This window comes from Eptatretus burgeri, chromosome 6 (assembly GCF_056783735.1).
Source record: "Eptatretus burgeri isolate ZD-2024b chromosome 6, Ebu_testis_v1, whole genome shotgun sequence".
Lineage (NCBI taxonomy): Eukaryota > Metazoa > Chordata > Myxini > Myxiniformes > Myxinidae > Eptatretus > Eptatretus burgeri.
In genome coordinates, this window is record NC_140966.1 from 56,223,408 (window position 1) to 56,245,606 (window position 22,199).

General features: G+C 40.3%; 1 protein-coding gene across 1 annotated transcript in view; it reads right to left on the bottom strand.

Moving 5' to 3' along the window:
• The window catches only part of LOC147024836 (uncharacterized), a 98,339-nt gene that overhangs the window by 40,897 nt on the left and 35,243 nt on the right, over positions 1–22,199 (bottom strand). Inside the window, exon 2 of the mRNA XM_085885147.1 lies at positions 1,951–2,056. Coding sequence (XP_085741273.1) covers positions 1,951–2,056 — 106 coding nt within the window. The remainder of the gene's footprint in view (positions 1–1,950; positions 2,057–22,199) is intronic.

Genomic DNA, 22,199 nt, shown 5'->3' on the forward strand with positions numbered 1-22,199 from the left:
AGGAATTTGGAATTTGGCAGGGTACCAAAAATAAACCCTTTGGCACTCGTCAGCCCGTTAGTACCTGTACTCTTTATGAAAGACGCCGTGAGATTTTTAACACTTCCTAATGCTGGCAGATCGTCAACAGGATCGTTAAGTCAATCCTCTATGGGTGCGAATCCTCAATCTTAACCCAAGTCCTGTATAAATCATTGGATGGAGCCTACACCTGATTGCTTAGCATACTCCTGAGTGTTTCTCGGTGAGACCATATCATCAACAGAGTTTTGTATCGTCCCCCCTCCGACTGGTATTGTGAGGCAACGCTGACTTCACCTTGCAGGTCACGTGACGTGCCATGAAGAACCAGCATAGAAAGTCCTACTCTGGAATCCTGAGGAAGCCTGGAGAAGGGGGCAGCCTCTCACCAAGCCTTCACGAAAGAGGACACCAGCTTGAGTGGTGTTGATTTGATCAATGCGACGTCCAATCGAGAACACTTGAAAAAAAATCTCATCCTGTAACCACATTATGTGCATGTCAGAAGAAGAAGAAGAAGAAGAAGAAAAAGAAGAAGTAGTATGCTAGCAGAGGAAAAACTGAGTTAAAATCGATTTGAGTGATGATACACTTTGTGATAGAAAAAGTCCTGCATGTGAAACTCCAATCCAACAGTTTATATAAATAACTAGGTCACGATTTAAACTCAGGCAAGATAGCTCAAAGGTGAGAGCGCAGATCTCTTAGCTACCTTGCCAGCCCTTTATGCTTTACCAGTAACATACCTTAAAAGAGTTGGTTGGTGCAATTGTTTGACGATGTAAAATCTTGAAAATGGAATGTCTTATCGATCAGGTCAAAATATTTCTCTGATATGAATTATGAGATCAAAGTGTTGAGAAATAATTATTGCAATTTATTACCCCAACCCTGTCTCCCATCTTGCCCCAACTGTTCCATCTTTCGCTCTTCCTGATTAAAAAAAAAAAGAAATGCACTTCACATTTAGATGCATGATGGTGTTTGAATAAGCTCATTATTTTGCAATACATTTTGAAATTAAACACTAAACTTGAAACTAACATCGTAGGAGTGGAACCTTTTATTCCATCACACGACAAAAGCTCAAGCGAATCTGAGAGAATCCCCTCCAAGTCCTCCTCCTCCCGACCCTTCCCTCTAATCGGGTGCTGAGCCTGCAACTGTTGTCTGCCCAAACAGCATGTGGTCGCCTTGGCTGCATAGTTTTCACTGTGTAAAGCTCACCTCACTTGACCGCCTCACCCCTGAAAAGTGCGGACAACACATGCCCATGCTACATACATCGGTATTCCTGCGCAGCATCTCCAAAGTATAACTGAGTGGTTCTTGGTTTACAGTTTCTAAAGACATTACCACATGCTTCTTTCAAAAGCTTAAACATCTAATTCTTAATCAAACCTGCACCGTTAGAATAACACTACAAGGATATACCCACTCCACCACCAAGCTGATTCTTTGTTGCTTCGGCTGATATCATGTTGCTACAAAATCAGCCAACATGTTGAAAACTTAACTGAACAATCTCGGTGATAAAAAAAACGTGTGTGTGTGTGTGTGTGTGTGTGTGTGTGTGTGTGTGTGTGTGTGTGTGTGTGTGTGTGTGTGTTCATGCGTACGCGCGTGTGCATTGTTATGTCTGCCTTCCTTCTTGGGACTACGGTGCAGTAATTGGTCTTTATTTTGATTATCATATCTATGTTGTCAAAATAATGTACTGTTCAGTTCGCCAGTGGTTATGGCTTTTGAAGACATTCACTTAAGTCGATTTCAATACCACTAGATGTTTGTATACAACATCATTGTGAGGTATGAAAAAATGTACTCAGGTTGAATGAAAGTCAGACACGACAGACATGAAGAAAGAAGGTTTTGTGTAATAAACAACTTGAGTTTGATCAAGCATGTCATTTGTCGGGCTGGCTTTACCTACGGAGTCATTGCGTGGAATGGCGGGCACGTGTCGGGCAGCACGGAATCCTGACCAATCCATCATAGCCAAAAGCAAGCTCAGCTGCCCTTCCTCTTGCAGTCCCTAGGGAAGGTTGTTGAAGTGGTTAGGATCAGAGGAATAGTAAATGAGTGGGTGATTTCACAATGCAAAAAGGGGGGGGGGCATATATTACAGATGCAAAGACGGGAGACTTTTTCATCCACCTTCCACTTCACCCTCACCACACCACTTTCCCTTCCACCACATACTCTTCACTGCTCCCTTTACCAGCGATTTCCTCCCCCTTGTGATAATGTTACAGATGGCCCCCAATGACAATAAATGGTTGCAAGATTATTTAATAAACTACTACAACTGAAGACTCCTTTGCTTATTATAACAAAGTTATTGAAACAAAACTTCTTGGCCTTCCCATTCCTGAAATGTATTTATTCATCTCTACAGTAAACAAGGGAAAATATACGTGATATTACTTCATCAGTGCTCAGGGGAGACCAAAACGGATTTGAAAAGGAAAGGGCATAACAACCAAAAGGTATGCACAAGCTTCCTCAGCAGAAACACACACACACACACACACACACACACACACACACACACACACACACACACACACACACACACACACACACACACACACACACACACTCTTCCACCTGTCTACTCACCACACCTGTACACCTCCTCATGTTACCTTTTACTTATTTATCCAATTGCTTGTTAAGCTAATCAACTATTCTTGTTCTCTCTGCTCCTCCTGACAAACTATTCCACTTAACAAATACTCTGTGAGTAAAATAAGTAAATAAAATAACTCCATCTCAATTCAGTTATAGCTCACCTTTTCTTTGTTTTCCAGCTTTGCTGCTAATCCTATCCTTTACTCGCATCTCAAAAAAAATCTACTTGCATTTCCTCTTGTCAATCGCTCTGGCTACATTAAAAGCATCTATCTCATCTCCATTTGATCTTATTTTCATTCTCATAATTAAAGCCCAATAGCCCTGGGACCATTAACGTTGCCCACTGCTGAACCCTCTCACCGTCATCATCATCCACCTCATTCCATTACTTTTTGGGGTTGGTGACTCGTACACGATGTATGATTCACCAGTGTCTTTCACAAACCAGCAAAGCTTGATGTACAACTGGAGCTGGTTGGCCAGGATGCCAGTGAGAATTGCCTACTCTTTACAAAAAGCCATCATGGCATCTTTAAATCCACCTTTAAAGCAATGCTGGCAGAAAAGATCCCTGGATTAACATCCAATCTGAGGAATGGCACACTCATTGATGGAACACCTTTGCCTGTGAAACACTTGGGTGAGAGTTTTTAGTTGGATCAGCAATCAATCCCAGCCAAGACAGCTCAAAGGTGACTGTCCTACATGTATGCCATCCTTCCCACCGTGTTTAACCTCCTCTAATGCTGCTATATATTTTCTGTATTAAGATGACGAAAACTGAACACAATATTTTGTATGTGCACTAAACTAGACTTCTATATATACTTTCAAGAACGTGTTCACAGGAATATTCTCATGCCAGCTGCTCCTTGCTCACATCCTGAATTGCATGGTTCATGTATTGGAGGAATATCATCAGTAACATTAATACTGAAACCAGGGTGTCAGCCTCAGTATTCTCCAGAAAATGTTTTAATTCTGCTTTGAACAATGGGGAAATGTTTGACCTGTTTCCCTTTTCCCCTCATACGCACTTGTGTATGTTCCTTTCTTCCCTTCCCATTCTTCCCTTTCCAATATTACACACAGCTATTTCACTACAGTTGTGTTTGGAAAGTCAATAAGAAAAGCAACAAATTTTTCAGGCATTTGAATTATATCCTTTAATCAGTCTGCAACGACTGTTGCTTCTTTAACAGCACCGATTATCCCCACCTTCTTGTGGGGTTGGCTGGGGAGAGAACTAATGGTAGTCCTCTTTCATGGAAACAGTGATCGTTCAGACCATTCCAACTCCCACCCTCAACTTTTTAGCATTTAATACAGTAAACATAGTTGGTATTACTGTAACATCAAATCTATCTTGGAAACCTCACATTGTACAAGTAGCTAAATCTGCCTCGAAGAAACTAGAAGTTCTGTTCAGATGTCGAAGATTCTCCTCGTCTGAACAGTTGCTCCGATTATATGAAGGATTGATTTGTCCTTGTATGGAGCACTGCACTCACATCTGTGGAGACTCTACCTTTACTTATTTACTTAACAGAGTCGAGTCTAAAGCAATCCGACTTATCAACTCTCCCAATCTGACCTCCAAACTCAACTTGCTTGAATTACGCCGCAATGTAGGTTCCTTTCCCTTTTTTAAAATCGATATTACTTTGATTTCTGATCCCAAGAAGTAGACGCTTGTATAGCTCTGCCATTAGATAGACCAGGAAATACTCAGCAACCCACGACATCACATTATTATTATTGTGTGGTCGTTGGCAATTCAGGGGTGGGCCGTTATGATGATTTTTAGATCGTCGTGGAGGATCTCTAAGTCTTACTCACGTTGTTGTTCTTGTGGACTTTTTTGTTTCACAGCCTACAGTTTTCATCGAAACTTCCTGAAACTTGGCAGGTATATGTAAAAATACCCCGCGCAGACAGTAACCTTCTCCGATTTTGGAAATTCTTCCTAGAAAAAAAGTTGACGTCATAATATCGCCTCAAATGGAAATCGCTTATACCATTTTCTCCGTAACTAGGCAAGCTGTTTGAATTTTGTTTGTGGGAATCAAGCCAGGCATTAGCACAGATAAGTGATCGCAAATCTGATACATCACAATGACGTCATATTCGTTTTTATGACGTCATCATTAAGAGGACGAGGATCTTAGCTCATTTGAGCTTGTTTTCTTTCCTTTCACTGCTTAGCTCGAGAATTCTTTATCTTCCATGTATTTCCTCTCATCTAACAGTTATAAACTTCCCTTTTTGAAAAGTTAGGTTTTCTAGTTCTTCAAACACTCTAAGATTTTTTTCCTTCTCTTGACTTCTATATTTCTTCAGTTATTTTTGTCCCCCCGACAATGTAGGAGATGGGGAACATTGAAAGGAGCACTGTCTGACAGACAAACTGACTGACAGACCGATCATCCGTCCACATACTTTTGTGTACACAACATTTCGAAAACCGTTGAACATTGAACTTTCATATTTCAGATATCTATTCATAATAATATGATCTCAACCTGATTAGTTCACGACTCTGATTGGCTGAATTATGTTTCCGTGGCAATTATCTTGGTAACTTGGCTTGTGTACGTGATATTTCAAAAGACGTTCAAGATTTAGCTTTCATATCACACAGATCTCTACATCATAGTGGCGGGGGACCGAGTATCAGGTCCTTGTTTGCTTCATTTAAAGTCTGGCATTTAACAGACTTATTTAACATTTAACATAAAAAATAAATAAATACAATGATATCCTAACTTTTTCTCAGAATTAAGCTTCATACTGCTTCTCATTAATTGTATAATTCTGTTTGACAGATGTATTGATGCCTGATACTGTGATGCGAGGTTGAATGCTACTTCAGCAATTATTCCGAACTCCTCTTTTCTGAGCATAGTTGGTTCCCTTCCTCCCCCCATTAATGTGCCAATGTTTTTTTAGTGTTTTACATGCAGGGAGAGTCATCAATGACATCCCTCTGATGGACAACTTTATACCTGGCATCCAATCTGCCAGCAGGAGTTTGTGGATGTTTAAGATCCCATGGAGTTCTTCATGAACAGTAGCTGAGCTATCGCCAGCACCCTAGCTATTTTCCAAGTTATTGCTATAAGCTAAAGGGGGCACTATATCAGTGGCACTGCCGGCCTTTGAGAGAACTGATCATTGCTAACCCACAGCTACTTGCTGTATACGAATGATGACCACAACGACCGATCATTTTTACTAAACACAATATAATTTGGCTGTATGTTGATTAAAATAACCCATTTTATTTAACCCATTTTATTAACTTCACTATATATTCTGCCCTGCTCAGAGTTTCCAGGAGTTTATGAAGATAGTGGACATACGAATACAGAATTGAACAGGAAACAAAAAAAAAGGAAATACATTTACTTGCAAAAATTGTGCCAGTAGAGTCTTTCGAGATTCTGATCACTTGAAAACATTTTTCTCTTATTGGAGTAATCGTTCCTACATATAATTTCTGAAAATAACAACCACTGATGGATGAAGAACTGGTTCCTGCAGTACTCTACTTATTGCTACCTTTTCTGCTTAAACACGTGCCTGCTACATACTATTCTCAATTTCCTGTTCTTGAGCCAATTTTTTTTTATGAATAGCCAAATTGTTTGGCACATTCATCTTATCAATCATCTCTTTGGCAAGACAAAATGTGTATAAATGCCTTTTTTTTGTCTTTCTAAGTTCGTCTCAAGTGTTTACTTTGGTGGTAGTCTACTGGTACAACAATTTATCAAAACACGAATTTGAATCTGAACAGCAGCATTGGAACAAGCAGGATAACAAAAGTAATAATACATAGAGATACACCCACAGATGTATAGCAGCTGCATAAAATCACAGTGTTATAGATGGCCTGTGCAATTAAGATGAAACAGGAAATTTTTTTTTAAGTAAAAAGAAGAGTATGATGCTACACTTATATGTGTAAGTCACCATGACAAGGCACATAATGTGGTTGATGCTACATAAGCAAGCGCATTCTCTCTGTGTATTAACATGATATTATTCACAGCATGATTTATAATTCTAACATGAGGTCTATATTGTCACGACGATGGGCCTGCAAATGGGGGCCAACGAGCTGAAGTGATGATGCTTTTCAAGTAGCCAAAATCAAAGGAGAGTAATGCTTGAACGGTTAAATGTGGTTTTCTTTGGGTCTCCCGGTCAGAAATATGAATCCCACTGTTCTCTTAAAGTGAACATTACAAATTTTTCCTCCCCCAGGGATTTACCAAGAACCAAAATGGTTTGACACGTGCAAGAATGGCAATGGCAGGTCACCACATTATGCATGTGTGTTCTTATGGAACAACAGGTTCATTGAAAAGCGGGCACAGGATGACGAAAACAGATAATCTCGAGACAAAACCAGACCAAACTAGAGGGGGAGCACTCGGTATTGTGCAAAACCTCCACCGCCAATACTGCTAGGTCACTCAAGTGAACCTGATATCCTATTCATTCAATTTGACGTCAACAGTGCTCACAGAGTTATAGTTTGCAACTTTCCCTTTTACTTTTAACTTTTACATACTCAATTCATTCGTCATAACTAGATTCCTTGAGACAGACATTGATTTTACGTGGGTATATCCACCTGAAGTTCCAAAATCAGCGCAATTATAATTTTGGCATGATTTTTTTGTTGGAAATCACTTATAACATGTAGAAATGCAAAAAAAAAAATCGAAATTTTGTTGAAAAAAAAGTTACAAAATATTTTTTTTTCTCCAATAATTTTTTTTTGGGGGGGAGGGGGGTTTGGAAATCACTTAAAACATGTAGAAATGCAAAAAAAAAAATTCAAATATTTTTGCAAAATGGGTGCCATAGAGGCCATATTGGATTTTGGACCAGGTTCAAAATCTAATGGCATGATCCTTGGACCATACCTAATCCCCCCACCAAGTTTCGTCGAAATCCGTCGAGGAGTATTTCCGTAAAACTGTTCACAAACAAACAAACAAACAAACAAACAGAAAGGGGTGAAAACAGTAACCTCCGATCTTCGATGGCGGAGGTTAAATATACGTAGAATGGCGTTACGTAGAAAAATCTGCACAGAGTTACATGGAATAGTGATAGTGCTTTGCAGTATATGACCACCCATTGATATGATTGATAATTCTCAGTATCGCAATTAATTAAAATAATCTCACCGAATATGGGCGTGATCACTTTTTGGGACCTTTTGGTGTACAACAGCGACTGGAAAACTTCTGTTTTGATCGCGAGCATCATGATCTATCTATAATTTGTATGGTGCATTTTAGTTTGATTTGAGACCTCAATTTCTTCTTCAATTTGCAACTTGCTGTTTATCTCCAGATATTTATCTTCTAACCCAAATTAATAAAGGGAAGGATATGTTTTATTTTATTTTATTAATTTAATTCTTTTTGACCCCCAATAAATTCTGTCCCCCTGGGTATGACCCCTTTCTCACCCTGCCTGGCTCCCTTGCCTAGTTCACAGAGGGGATAAAAACAAAGAACGCTTTCCTACCTAATGTCTATGTCACTCTGCCCCTCTCACGGCAAACATAATAACAGCACAACTTCACTCTAACGGGTCACTGATGACAGAAAAAATGTTTTCACATATTCAATTACATGGACCGCACTAAATTATCATCTACCGAATGCGTACCCCCCTCCAACGTAACAATATCATGCAAATCAGGGTGGGTTCAATTACAATTTTCAATTACAATTACATCTTCAATTACGAGGTATCAATTACAATTAAATTACAATTACGCCCAGTACAATTTTTTCAATTACAATTACATTACAATTATAAATTTTCAATTACAATTAAATACAATTATTCTCGCAAAAAAATTCAATTACATTTCAATTACATTTCTCATCCATGAGATATCACCAAGTATTCTGTCTTGCATGCATGCTGTCTGTCTGTCTGTCTTGTTTGCACGTTGTTTAAGGCATATCTCGGTAGCGACCCCCTCAAAACCTGTAGTCCATGGGTCCCTAGTTAAGAACGGGTTAAAGATTGTTAATAAAAACATGGTCATGAATGTTTTGCTTGTGTTTTGTTCTCCAATGTTCCCCAATAAATCTGGTTGATTCGTATGAAGTTGTCGCTATGGATTAATTTGTGTCGCATCGAGGAACGATCCGTTCGATTGGCATGTAAAACCAAAATAGTTACAGACTGGCAGAAAATGCTCGGCATCTGACACAACCAGTCTGTAACCGGGGTTCTATTTCCCCAACTGGTAAGGTACAAGGATTACGTTGGTATCGCGATTGAAGACGCGTGACCCGAGGCCTTGCCGAGCCGGCCGGCGTTATAAACCCCGGAGACGGCGGTGGTGAGGGTGGCGCCAAGAGTCGGGCGAGAATACCATCACCCCGGATCCGCAACATTATCATCAATAATATTTAGTCTTTATACATGTATGTAGTATTTGTAAAACCACATTGAAATTGAAAACACTGTGTGATTGAAATGTAATTGATTATTTAATTGATTTATTACTTCAATTACAATTACACGCATAATTACCAGCTTTTAATTACGATTCAATTACAATTATGCTGTAATACAAAATTTTCAATGTCAATTAAATTACAATTACACCCGTAATTGTAAATAATTATCAATTACGTAATTAATTACGTAATTGACCCCAACCCTGATGCAAATGGCATTTAACAAAATGGAAGACAAGCATCAAGGGCGAAACAATTGGGAGGAAATATGTTTGAAAATGCAAATAAAAACTTTGCTCTGAAATGATACAATTTGAGCCTGACATTATTGAGATGGTTAGTCAAGTTGTGGCAACCAAACAATTTTTTTCTCATTGGTACAAAGAAAAAGTTCAAGCAAACATAATGGTTAGGAAGGAAAGGGGTAAGAGAAAAGGAAAGTTATGAAGACACTTAGACAGTGAAGAAGTGATTAGTGTGAGGGAATCATAGAATGCCCACATTCAATATCTAGAAAGTCTGTGGCATAGCCTATTTTCCCGTTTGTACCTTAACGTTCTCGAGGGCTCAAATGGTGGTATACTTATCTCTGAGCTGTCTGAGTTTGGGTTTTGTGCCTGATATGTCATCTTTAATGTTGTAGGCATAAATTATTTCATGGTATTTCTTGTAAGAGATACCTTGGGATCTTTTGGATTCTTGTGATAACATATGGCCCAATTTGATCTACTGCTGCAGCTACATAGACTTGGACCATAAGTGTTCTCCAGCTGACCCCACAAGAAGCTGGGAATAATTGTGGCCATTAAAGAAGTACTGTACAAGAAGTAATAAGCATTCGTCTTGCAGAAATAGTTGGTAATGGGTCGGATTAAATTAAATAAAGGACAAATTAATTGTGGAATACAAGAGGAAACTGTGCTTTACTTGTCACTAAGACAATAGCTCTCCCACATGGGCTGGCACCCCGACATAACATCTGTTTCTCCTGGATTTTGCAAAATATAAAGCTCTCAAAGTTTCAGAGCCCAAACCGAAAAAAACGGGAAAAGACAGGAATTGCGAATCAATTTCCCCCAAATCTCCAGGAATTCCCGGGAATTGATTTACCGTGAGGAAACACCAGCTTGGGTTCTGCTTGTTTGAAAGCTTTTCTCAGCTCTTGCTCAAGAAAATTGGACTTTCACCATCTCTAATCTCTATCATAAGCGGCATGTCAGTAGCGTGGCACAATTGCTGCGATGTGGGTCAAGAGACAACATAGAAGAGAATGAGCTCAAAAATATTATCTGAACTTTATGTTTACCGGAACTTTCAGTCGAGTCCTCATTCACACAAGGCCTCGGTCAACATTCCACACATGGTCAAGGAAGGTTGTGGATGCACATTACTTGTTTCAAAATCCAACTGACTCATTGATGAGTTCAAAAACAAACTGGCATATTGATGAGATCGAGAAAGTTATCTCTCTGCCCTGCTTTATCTGCTCTACCTATGATAATGGTACATACAATCTTATTATCTTCAGAAAATTTTGAAATGAACATTAACATGTTACCTGAGAAATGGCAGAACTTCCAAAACTAAAAAAAAAAAATATATATATATATATACAAAAAGGATGTGGATATGTCAACAGCATGATGAGCAGCTCTTTGTGTGTCTTGCTTTTTGCTCACCTGGAACGTAGTATTGGGGAGCTTATGGGATGGCGCGTCGTCTGTCAGTCCGTCTGTCCGTCCATCCGTCCACAAATACTTTCAACTTCTCTAAAACTACACATCAGATTTCAATGAAACTTTACCACAACGTTTATCACTGTGTTTGTTCATGGTATTACAAAAAAACTCTGGCGCTAAGTGGGTCTACGGGGGTTTCCCCCCAAAATAGGAATTTACTTTCTTCTCAGAAACGACACATGCAATTCTGATGAAACTTGACCACATCCTTCAACACCCGTAATGTACCAAAGCTTTTGAACGGCATTAAAAAGACATTGGGGTCTCAGGTGGTCTGCAGAGGGAGTTTACTAGGGGGTTGTGCCCCCCCCCAAAAAGATATTTACTTTCGACTTAGAAATGACACACAATTGTGACGAAACTTCATTTCAACCTTAGCCACCAATGGTGTACCAAAGTTTGTTCATGAAATTAGAAAAATCAGGCTCTTAGGGAGTGTAAGGGGGGTTGCCCCCCCCCAAATATGCATTTGCTTTCTTCTCCGAAACTGTACATACAATTTCAATGAAACTTCACCGCAACCTTCATCACCCGTGATGTACTAAAGTTTGTTTATGACATTAAAAAATACAGGTCTCTGGGGGCATACGGCAGTGGGGGTGGGGGGGGAGTTTCCCACCAAAATAGTTATTTGCTTTCTTCTCAGAAACTACACACACAAGCCCGATGAAACTTGACCACAAACTTCATCAACTGTGATGTACCAAAGTTTGTTCATGCCATTAAAATATTCCCAGTCTAAGGGGGGTCGATGTGGGGGTTGCCCCCAAAATAGGTATTTGCTTTCTTCTCAGAAACTACACACACAATGCCAATGAAACTTCACCACAGCTTTCATTACCCATGATGTACCAAAGATTGTTCACACCAATAAAAAAAAAAAATCGGGGTCTAAGGGTGTCTACAGTGGGGTTGCCCCCCCAAAAGAGGTATTTGCTTTTTTCTCAGAAACGACGCACACAATTCTGATGAAACTTGACCACCACTTTCATCACCAATGATGTACTAAAGTTTGTTCATGACATAAAAAAAAAATTGGGGCTGAAAGGATTCTACATGGGGGTTTGCCGCCCAAAATATGTATTTGCTTTTTTCTTTGAAACCACCCGCACAATTTCGATTAAACTTGACCACAACCTTTATCACCCGTGATGTACCAATGTTTGTTCACGGCATCAAAAAAAAATCCATAGGTGTTTTCTTTCTTCTCCATTACATATTTTGGGGGTCATCCATGCCTACCAGCGGTTCCCTGCTTATCTTATCCAGCCGCTACCAGGTGAGCACCCAGGGGTATTGCCCCTATATTTTTCTTTAAACACATTATGTCAATGAGTTATGGGTTAATTAGTTATTTCATAATGAGTGTTTAAAGAAGGCGTTGTCGCCCCCCCCCCCCACCAATTCTAGTAGCGGACAGAATAGAATGTAGAGAGCTCCTTGTCACCCTCGTCTCTGTTTCTCTCTCTATTCCTTCTTTCTCCCTCTGTATTTAATGTTGGTAATCCTTCCCCATCGTATTTCCTCACTTCCCCAATGCACCAACATGGCAGAAGCACGTGTGTGACCTTCAGCAGGGATGAGGAACCATCACCATGATGGGGGTGTCTCCTGAATATATAAAGCAGGAGGGAAGTGCATCTCACAATGAGTGTACACAGTGGTCACCAAACAAGTCAGGCAGTCAATAGTCACCAGTCAAGAGACAGGTAGTGGAGAAGCGCCACGGCCAGTGCCGGTCAGAGTCCCATACTGAGTGGTCGAGTCAGCACTGGAGTTTCTGAAGAGAGAGAAATGGCGGCGAGCAGCTTCTAAAGCCACTGCACAAGTGCAGATCCATGATCAGCATGCTTACACTGTGCCTACTGACATCCCTCAAAAGAAAAGTCATCACCAAAGCTTCTACCTCATACATATTGTTTTTAATTTATTGCTTCCATGATGTGTCCCCGTCCTCCTAATTGTTTTTTTTTTATACAATGTCAGAGCTCGTAGTAGAAGGAGAACACAGAACAGATTAGGATGCAACAGAACAAAAGGAACAGCAGAAGGAGATGAGGGAAACAACAGCAGCAGGGCTGAGTTACAAAATATACGGAGTCTGACAAAGAATGGATGCGGGCAACTACTGTATGTGGGTTAGGGAAGGATGCAGGGGGTGGATGAAGTGGATACAGAAGCAAACTCATGATGGAAAAGCTAGAAATTTGGAAGAAGGTGGGCTTGGGTGTAAGGGAGGGGGGGAGGAGGTGGGCTAACAGGGGTAGAAAAGATCATGGTTTTGGATGGGGGATGATCTGCCATGGTGGTGAACAACTTTCTTGAAGACTTGGAGGGAAGAATGAGATTGAAGAGAATGTGGAAGTTAGTTCTACAGGTGGAAAAAAGAGAGGAACAAATGACTGGAGGTGAGTAGTGATCCTTGAATTTGGGAGTTTTGCCAGAAGGGGATTTCACCCTGCAGAGACCTGGGGGGGGGGGGTGAGGAGTAGGGAGTAAAGGACAGAGAGAGCAGAGGGTAAAGACTAAAAAGAAGGCAGTAGAACACAGAGAGACCAATGACTTGGCTGTGATGGGAAAGTGATAGGACCATAGTCTCACCTTCATCATGAGAGATTCCAATGATCTTGAAGGCCTTTGTTTTGACGGCATCAAACAGAGCAAGATGTGGAGTCGGGACACCAGCCTCGAGCAGAGAGAGCAGTACTCCATCAAGATGTGGATGAAAGTCCCTGGTGGTTCAGGTGTGCCAAGGAAGGACTTTGAATGATGGAGGTTGGCTTTGGAGGCCAACAATAACATGTGGTTTGCCCAAGAAAGATCATAGCTGATGATGAGACTGAGAGTTTGAGTGACTGAACTTCTTCAAGAAGATTGTTAAGAAAGTATATGGGAGGGTTTGCCAGATGGTCTTTCATAGAGAGATAATGAAAGTGTAAGATTTGTCAGGATTGAAAGACATGTTCCATGTGTTTTGAGAGAGAGAGAGAGAGAGAGAGAGAGAGAGAGAGAGAGAGAGAGAGAGAGAGAGAGAGAGAGAGAGAGAGAGAGAGAGAGAGAGAGAGAGAGAGAGAGAGAGAGAGAGAGAGAGAGAGAGAGAGAGAGAGAGAGAGAGAGTGCTGGAGAGGAAGAGAGAGGAGAGGAGTCTGCTCTCTGCCTATTTGAGGGATGTGGGATATCATGGCAGAGGGTGGAGTCATCACCAAATAGATGAAGAGGATTTTCCAGAGAATCAGAGAGAATCAGTTGATGAAGATTGGGAATAAGATTGGGCCTAGAACACTGCCTTGGGTCACTCCTTCCTTGACACAGAGAGGAGATTAAAGAATTTCATTGAGAGCCACTTGTTGGACATGAGGGAAACAACAACAGCAGGGCTGAGTTACAAAATATACGGAGTCTGACAAAGAATGGATGCGGGGAGTTGTCCTTAGATGCCAGCTCAAAAGCTCGAGAGAGGTCTAAAGAGATGGTTCTAATCTCACGTCATTTATTGAGGGCCTCAATCCATTGTTGGGAGAGTAGAAGCAGCATGTCCAATGTAGAGTGACTTGGTCTGAAACCAAATTGGTGATCAGAGATGAGGTTGTTTGAGAAAAGGTAGGATTTGATGTGAACTGTGATGATGGATTCAATGACCTTGCTGATGATTGGAAGTGAGCTGATCGGTCTGTAGTTTATGGGATCAGTTCTTGCACCTTGTTTATATAATGCAGTGATGTTGGCTGACTTCTAAGCAGATATAATGTGACTTAGAGCAAATAACAGGCTGAAAAGGGCAGAGAGAATATATGCAAGAGAAGTGGAGCAGGTTTTAGGACACGTGAGCTAATGCCATCTGGTCCATTTATATAATCCGAGTCGAGGGTTGTCAGAAGTCCCTCCAGCTTCACAGGTTCAACAGACACAGTGTCCAGGAGCAGTTGGGTGCGATACGGAATGGTCAGTACAGAGAGAGAGAGAGAGAGAGAGAGAGAGAGAGAGAGAGAGAGAGAGAGAGAGAGAGAGAGAGAGAGAGAGAGAGAGAGAGAGAGAGAGAGAGAGAGAGAGAGAGAGAGAGAGAGAGAGAGAGAGAGAGAGAGAGAGAGAGAGAGAGGTTGGGGACACACAATTTTAAAGCAAATATAGAATTGAGGCATTCGGTCATCTCACAAATGGAGTCGGCTGTGGAGCCATTTGAAGTAAGGGAAGGGATAGAGGGTGAACATACCCCAGAGACAGACTTAAGGCAGTACCCCCAGGTTTTAGAGGAAGGAGACAAGTTTGATATTTCAATCTTGAGGTTGGACTGATGTCATTTTTGGCTCTCCTGAGAGTGAACACACACTTGTTGCAGGCTTTATGGAATGATCTGTGATTGCTTTCTGTCGGGTTTGCATTCCAGGAAGAGAAGGCAAGTTGTTTCAAAGCAACCGCCTCACCGCAAACTACAGTGTAGTATGGGCAGGAGGAAGGGTAAGATAACTGAAGATGACGGGATGGATCTGTGCACAAGAAAGAGAAGGTTTTTGTGGAAGAATTCCCAGGCTGAATTAATATCAGGGGTGAAAGATATAGGAAATCATTTATGAAGAGAGATGGCTGCTTGAATGAACCACCAGACTCGCCGGTGCTGAGGTGGCTCTCTAATAATAAAGATATGTTGAATCAAAAGCATTTGATCAGATCAACCAATTTGAGCAGAAGAGCAGGAGACATTTGAGGGGAAGTTTGTCATCACCACCTCCAAGGGAGGATTTTCCATTGAGTAAAATGTGGTTTGGAAAGTTCACAGATTGAGTCAATCCCATTGAGTCACAGAAATCCTTTGATGACTTGACACGGCTGGTGAGAGAGGAACTAGCACCCAGCCAAGTTGCATGGTGACAATTAAAATCAGCACATGAAGAAGAGACATTTGGGATGAGTGGTTAAAAGTTGGTCCATGTTGTCTGAAAGAGATATTCAGATGGAGTCGTTACTCTTTGGTGGATGGTACAACACACAGACAAATAAGAGATGTGAACAGCATTGTAGTCGCAGGCAAAGATAATCCTGGGGGTTGGGAGGTGTACGATCAATACACTGACAGTGACAAATTGACTCATTGATGTAGAGTCCAACTCTGCTGCCGAGCCGGTGTTCGGGCCGATCAAATCAGAGAAGACAATTGCCCGGGAGAGACAAGAAGGAGTCAGGGACATCCTGTGGGAGGAAGGATTCTGTTAAATAGATGATGTCCGGTTTGTCAGCAGTTTCCTGAATTGAGAGATCAGTCAGTTTGGAACGGAGTCCTGGGATGTTTGAGGTTCCCACAGTGACGGGCAGGGGAGGAGGCATTTAGAGGGTGCAGGATGGGGAGGGGCTTTAAGGGGGCAGGATGAGGGGGAGGCATTGACGGGGTGGGATGAAGGGGAAACTTTGAATGGGTGGAGTGAGGGAAAGCTTTTTGAGGGGGGAGGCTGAAGGGGGATGCAGAAAGAAGGGGAATGAAGTGGAGGAACGCTGAAGAGAGGCCACATAGAAGGGATGGGATTGGAAATATTGTGGGTGATGTGGGGAAGGGTAGTGACACCATTAAATGACATGAAGAGGATTTGACCGATATTTCTAAAGATTTACAAATTGGACATACAAAGAAAAATATCATGGTATGGGTGAAATAATTTTTGTTTAAGGCATGGAGAGAGTTGGTGCTGTGGGTATGACAGGAGGGTTGGACCAAGTGCTTTTAATGAGAGATCGGTTTGGAAAATAATATGTGTGAAAAAGAAGCAGAAGAGGAGAAGACCGTGGTGAAGAAGAAGAAGAACACGAGGGATGTCACAATCATTCAAGGAAAATGATTTATAAAACCAATTATTCATTTTATAATTCATTGTCATTGTGGTTATTTATATTAGATCCTCGTGGAGGATCTCTAAGTCTTACTCACGTTGTTGTTCTTCTGCTTCTTCTTGTGGACTTTTTTGTTTCACAGCCTACAGTTTTCATCAAAACTTCCTGAAACTTGGCATATATATATGTAGACATACTCTGCGCAGAAAATAACCATCTCCGATTTTGAAAATTCCTCCGAGAAAACAAGTTATGACGTCAAAATATCTCCGCTAATGGAAATCGCCAAAAACATTATCTCCAAAACTAGGCAAGCTTATTGAATTCTGTTTGCGGGAATTGAACAGGGCATTAGCAGAGATGAATTACCGCGCATATGATACATTACTATGACGTCATATCAATTTTATGAGGTCATTCCTATTTTTTGACATTTTTTGTTTCACAACCCAGAGTTTTCATCGGATCTTCGTGAAACTTGCCATGTAGATGCAGAAAGCCCATGCGCAGGCAGTAACCATCTCCGATTTTGGAAATTCTTCCTAGAAAAAAAAGTTAACGTCATAATATCACCGCTAATGGAAATCGCCTCTACCAATATCTCCAGAACTAAGCAAGCTGTTTGAATTTTGTTTGCGGGAATCAAGCCGGGCTTTAGCACAGATAATTTATCGCAATTCTGATACATCACAATGACGTCATATTCGTTTTTATGACGTCATCATTAAGAGGACGAGGATCTTAGCTCATTTGAGCTTGTTTTTCAGAAACGGAGTTACCCTCCAGCATAACCAAATTATCCTTTAACTGGGAGTGCACCGAGCTTCGGCATGCAGCCCCAATATTTAATTATTAAACCACATCACACTGTGGACGCACTGCACATGGGCAAAACACCTCCATTCGGGCATCCTGGAAGTTTATCTCCAGCAGTGTTAAGTCACCCATTAGGGAGACACGACTCTTTTAATAAAAATAAGAAAAAGACCAATCAGAGATTGCAGACTCTTGGCAGGACTTGTTTTGTGTGGTGTTTGTGTACTGATGTGTTACATGATTAATTAGAGACATAACTAGAACTGCCACTTTATAACTGCAAGCAGTGACGACAGCGCTTCCTCTCTTCAACCTCCGGAGAGGTGTATTGTGAAGGAGTGGGTTTGGCAGTGCGATAGTATGAGGAGAAGGGGAGTTATATTTTTGGTCAGTCAATTTTGTTTTTCTGTCTGTCCGTTTGTCTGTTTATCTCCTACAGGTCACAATTCTAAACCGATTATCATGAAATCGGTTTTACAGGTGGTCTCAACTGAGAAGTCTATTGTTTTGAGGTCAAAGATCATCTTGAGGTCAGATTTATATAAATTCGTCATTTTTTCATCCAATTGACTTGAAATTTGAACAGGATTTGCATATTGCATCACTGAATTGGGAAACCAACTATTTTCTGGTTTTTTTTTTTTTAGATCAAAAGGTCAAAAGTCAACACAAGGTGAAACTTCTAAAATCATCAATTATTTTTATCTGAAAAATCGTCAATTTTCATCCGATTGACTTGGAATTGAAACAGGAATTGCAAAGTGCATTACTGAATTGGGAAGCCAATTGTTTTTGACATCAAAAGGTCAAAGGTCAACTCAAGGTCAAACTGGAAAAATCATCAATTTACATCCTATTAACTTGAAAGTTGAACAGGATTTGCATTGTCCATCACTGAATTTGGAAAGCAACTATTTGAGGTCAAAAGGTCAAAGGTCACCTCAAGGTCAAACTTCTAAAATCATCAATTTCAATCTGAAAATTAATCAATTTTCATCCGATTGACCTGATCTTTGGTTAAGATTGACATTTTAAATCTTAATGAAATGGACAATTTGATGTATCCATGGCAACATTTGGAAATGGGAGGGGGGGTGGATTTTGCAAGTATCGTGCACGACATCTTTTTCTTGTTTATTTTTTTCCGGGCGATATCTCAGCCATCCTTTGAGCTAGGAATCTGAAATTTGGAGACAAAAGTGACGATGTGCTTTGGCAAAAACGTTATATTTTATTTTTTAATGAGTTAATTAATTGATTAATTACTTAATTATTATCGATTTATTAATTCCTTATTTATTTTCTTTCTCATCTGAGCAATATCTCGACACCCTTTGAGCTTGGAAACTGATAGTTGGTCACGACAGTGAACAAATGATTTGGCTATAAAGGGTATTTTTGATTTATTGATGAATCAATTAATTGATTAATTATTGATTTTTCGATGAATTACTTAATTTTCAGTTACAGATTCGGATGAAACAGTGGTGGTTTATGTATGCTATTAGGCAATTGATTGAGAAATCAAATATTTTATGACTATTATGTATTTTAATTATGCAATTAATCACTGCATCAATCATTTTTTGCTGCATGGCGTTTCCATGGCATTTCACTCCAAATCCGTTTCATATGCTGCATGGAGTGTAAGGATCATTTGTACATATTTACCTAAGAAGTACACCACTCTCTCCCAATGCCGTCTGCACGTACTGCACAGTGGCATTGCCTGGCGCCCCAGCAATGTCACGTGCTGGAGGATTTATTTATTTATTTGGCATGAGGGCAATATACTTTGAATGTACCTCTACTTGTTTATATTAATATTTTATCATGAAAGCAGATCACACAAAACGGAAAGACCAAACTGTGTACATAATTGCCGGAAAAAAAATGACCCCAGTCGACTCGATCGTCATGGATTGTAAAGGTAGGGTGGAGAGTGTGTTGTGCCAAATTAAGTTCCACTTTCTGTACATTCCTTAATCTTTTCTTCACTAAATATAATCATCCGAATAGTAGAAAAAATTAAGCTTAATGCTTCCCTTAATTAAATACACTCAGTTATAAAAAAAAATCACTAATTTATTTAAATTCTCAGATTTCACTCCAGATCCTGACACTTATTTAGTCCATCAGATCCGATGTTCAAATCAGATAACGTTTCGTTCATTATAATCTTTATATGTATAATATAATGTTTCGATTACATAATTATATACTTTAATTAGTCCGTGAGAGTGGATCATGTTTCGAAAGCAAGGCGTGTTTGAATTGGCCAAACAAAATGGCGATTCATGACCCCAGCAGCTAGCTGATACAGGGTTGACATCCTGGTCAAGGATATCATGACACAAGGCCGTTAATTATCTTCAAAATGGGTGTTTTAATTAATACAGGCATTCAATTTTCACTCATGCACTCACTTGGAGTTCCCTTAGTATGCATAAAAAGTTTCAGACTGCAAGGTTTCATGGTTTTGGAGTTATGGAGGAGACACACACACACACACTGGAACACACACACACACACACACACACTGGAACACACACACACACACACACACACACACACACAAACATTTATTAGTATAGATTGAATTCAGAATGGGATTAAAATAAATTAAATTCAAATCAAATGGAAGACCAGATACTGTCAGTACAATCCTGCATTGGAGTCGTCAGAACGAACCCAAACAAGCAAAAAGCAAAGAGGGAGTCATCAGGAGGAACATGGGCAGGATTCAGGTTTCAGATGCTACTCCTCGACGCTCAAACGCATCCAAGCACAGCCACTGAGCCTTATTCAAAAAATAAAAATAAAAAAAGAACCCATATTCAAAAAAATTTCAATGATATGCGTCCAAACAGGTTGAAATTAAAAACATATATTTGCCATCGCTTCTGGATCGTAATTCTGAAGTTTCAAGTCTATCAATGAAGTGTTCAGGAGAAATAATTTTTAAAAGATTTTCATTCAATCCAATATGGCTGACAGACCATGTGACCTATCAATTATTCATGAACACCCTGGTATCTCCAAGGCTTGGGCAACATTTGTGTGAAGATTCCCCTCAATATGGCCAGTCATTCTGAAGAAGACAGACAGACAGACAGACAGACAGACAGACAGGCAGAATAACAAAATAGACTCACCAATATACTTGAAAAATCTTCGATTTTGCAAGTAACAAGCAAACAAACAAACCCAAATACAATACGCTCTCCTCTGGCGAGGGTAAAAAGGATGTATGCCTTCCTCAGCTTTTCTGCAACTGATCACAATATTGACGTTTTTATTCTTCTCGTACCCTAGGACATTTCAACCCATATCCTCACACAACAACTCCCTTACAAGGAACTTCTCCGCATGCAGGAGGAGGCCATTGGGCCCATCTACTGGAAGCTTGCGCTATTATTACCAAACGATTGTTGTTTATCTGTGATCCATCCTTTTTTCTGTTTTTATGCTGAGGGTCAACCAAGAAAGCAGTATGTACCAATTTTTGAAAGCATTTGGTACGACTCTGCCAGCAGTTCAAACCGTTTGGACCTGCCAACTCAGAGTGGACGTTCTCACCATAATACACCACCGAAGGTGGTACACACAGTCTTCATAGTACACATTCAATCATACAGTACAAATAAAGTGGAGTAGCTATCCCACAATCTTGTGCTTTAGTTGTCACAAGGAAACACATTACAGGTATTTAAAGCAATAACATTGCGCAATCTGTGCCGTTGAATGCTTGTCCCAGCATGATGTTGAACCTGGCTTTTTGCATATGTCATTGTTTGGTCCATTTTGTCTTCCTCTTTCCATCAATAATAATCAATCAAATGAAACTCCCAGCTTTGAGAGCAACGAACTCTTCACTTTCTCCAAGAACATCAAGTAGCTGTTGTGAAGGTGATTGGAAGTTCATGTTGTTGATGAGTTGTGAGCTCACCTGGACTTTATTTAGTCTGGTGAGCTTATGCGATCGAGCAGTGTCCATAGGTAAGTCAGTGAGTCAGAGAGTGAGTCTGTGAACGCTTCAGTCATTATCACTTGAACCAAACACACAATTTTGATGAAACTTGGCCATAAGCTTCATAGCTGATGCCCAGCAAAAGGATATTGACCGCATCAAAATCTGCCTTCATCAAGGGGGTGTACAGGGGGCGAGAGGTCTGATCGCCCCAAAATAGGTATTTGCTCTCTTCTCCGAAACTACATACGTTTTCAATGAAACTTGACCACAACCTTCATCACCCGTGATGTACCAAACTTTGTTTATGACATTAAAAAAAAATCAGGATCTAGGGGAGTAGGCAGGGGTGAGACCCCCAAAAATAGGTATTTGCTCCCTTCTCCGAATCTACACAAATGATTTCAATGAAACTTGATGACAACCTTCATCACGCGTGATGTACTAAAGTTTGCTCATGGCTTCAAAATAAAAATAAAAATAATCAGGATCTTGGGTGTATGAGGGAAGTTTGACCTCCCCAAAATAGGTATTTTCTCTCTTCTCCGAAACTAAATACACAATTGCAATGATACTTGACCACAACCTTTATCACCAGTGATGTACCAAAGTTTGTTCATAGCATAAAAAAAAAATCAGGGTCTAAGAGGCTCTGCGGGGGTTTGAGTGACTATTGCTCCTGATCCAGTTGAGCTT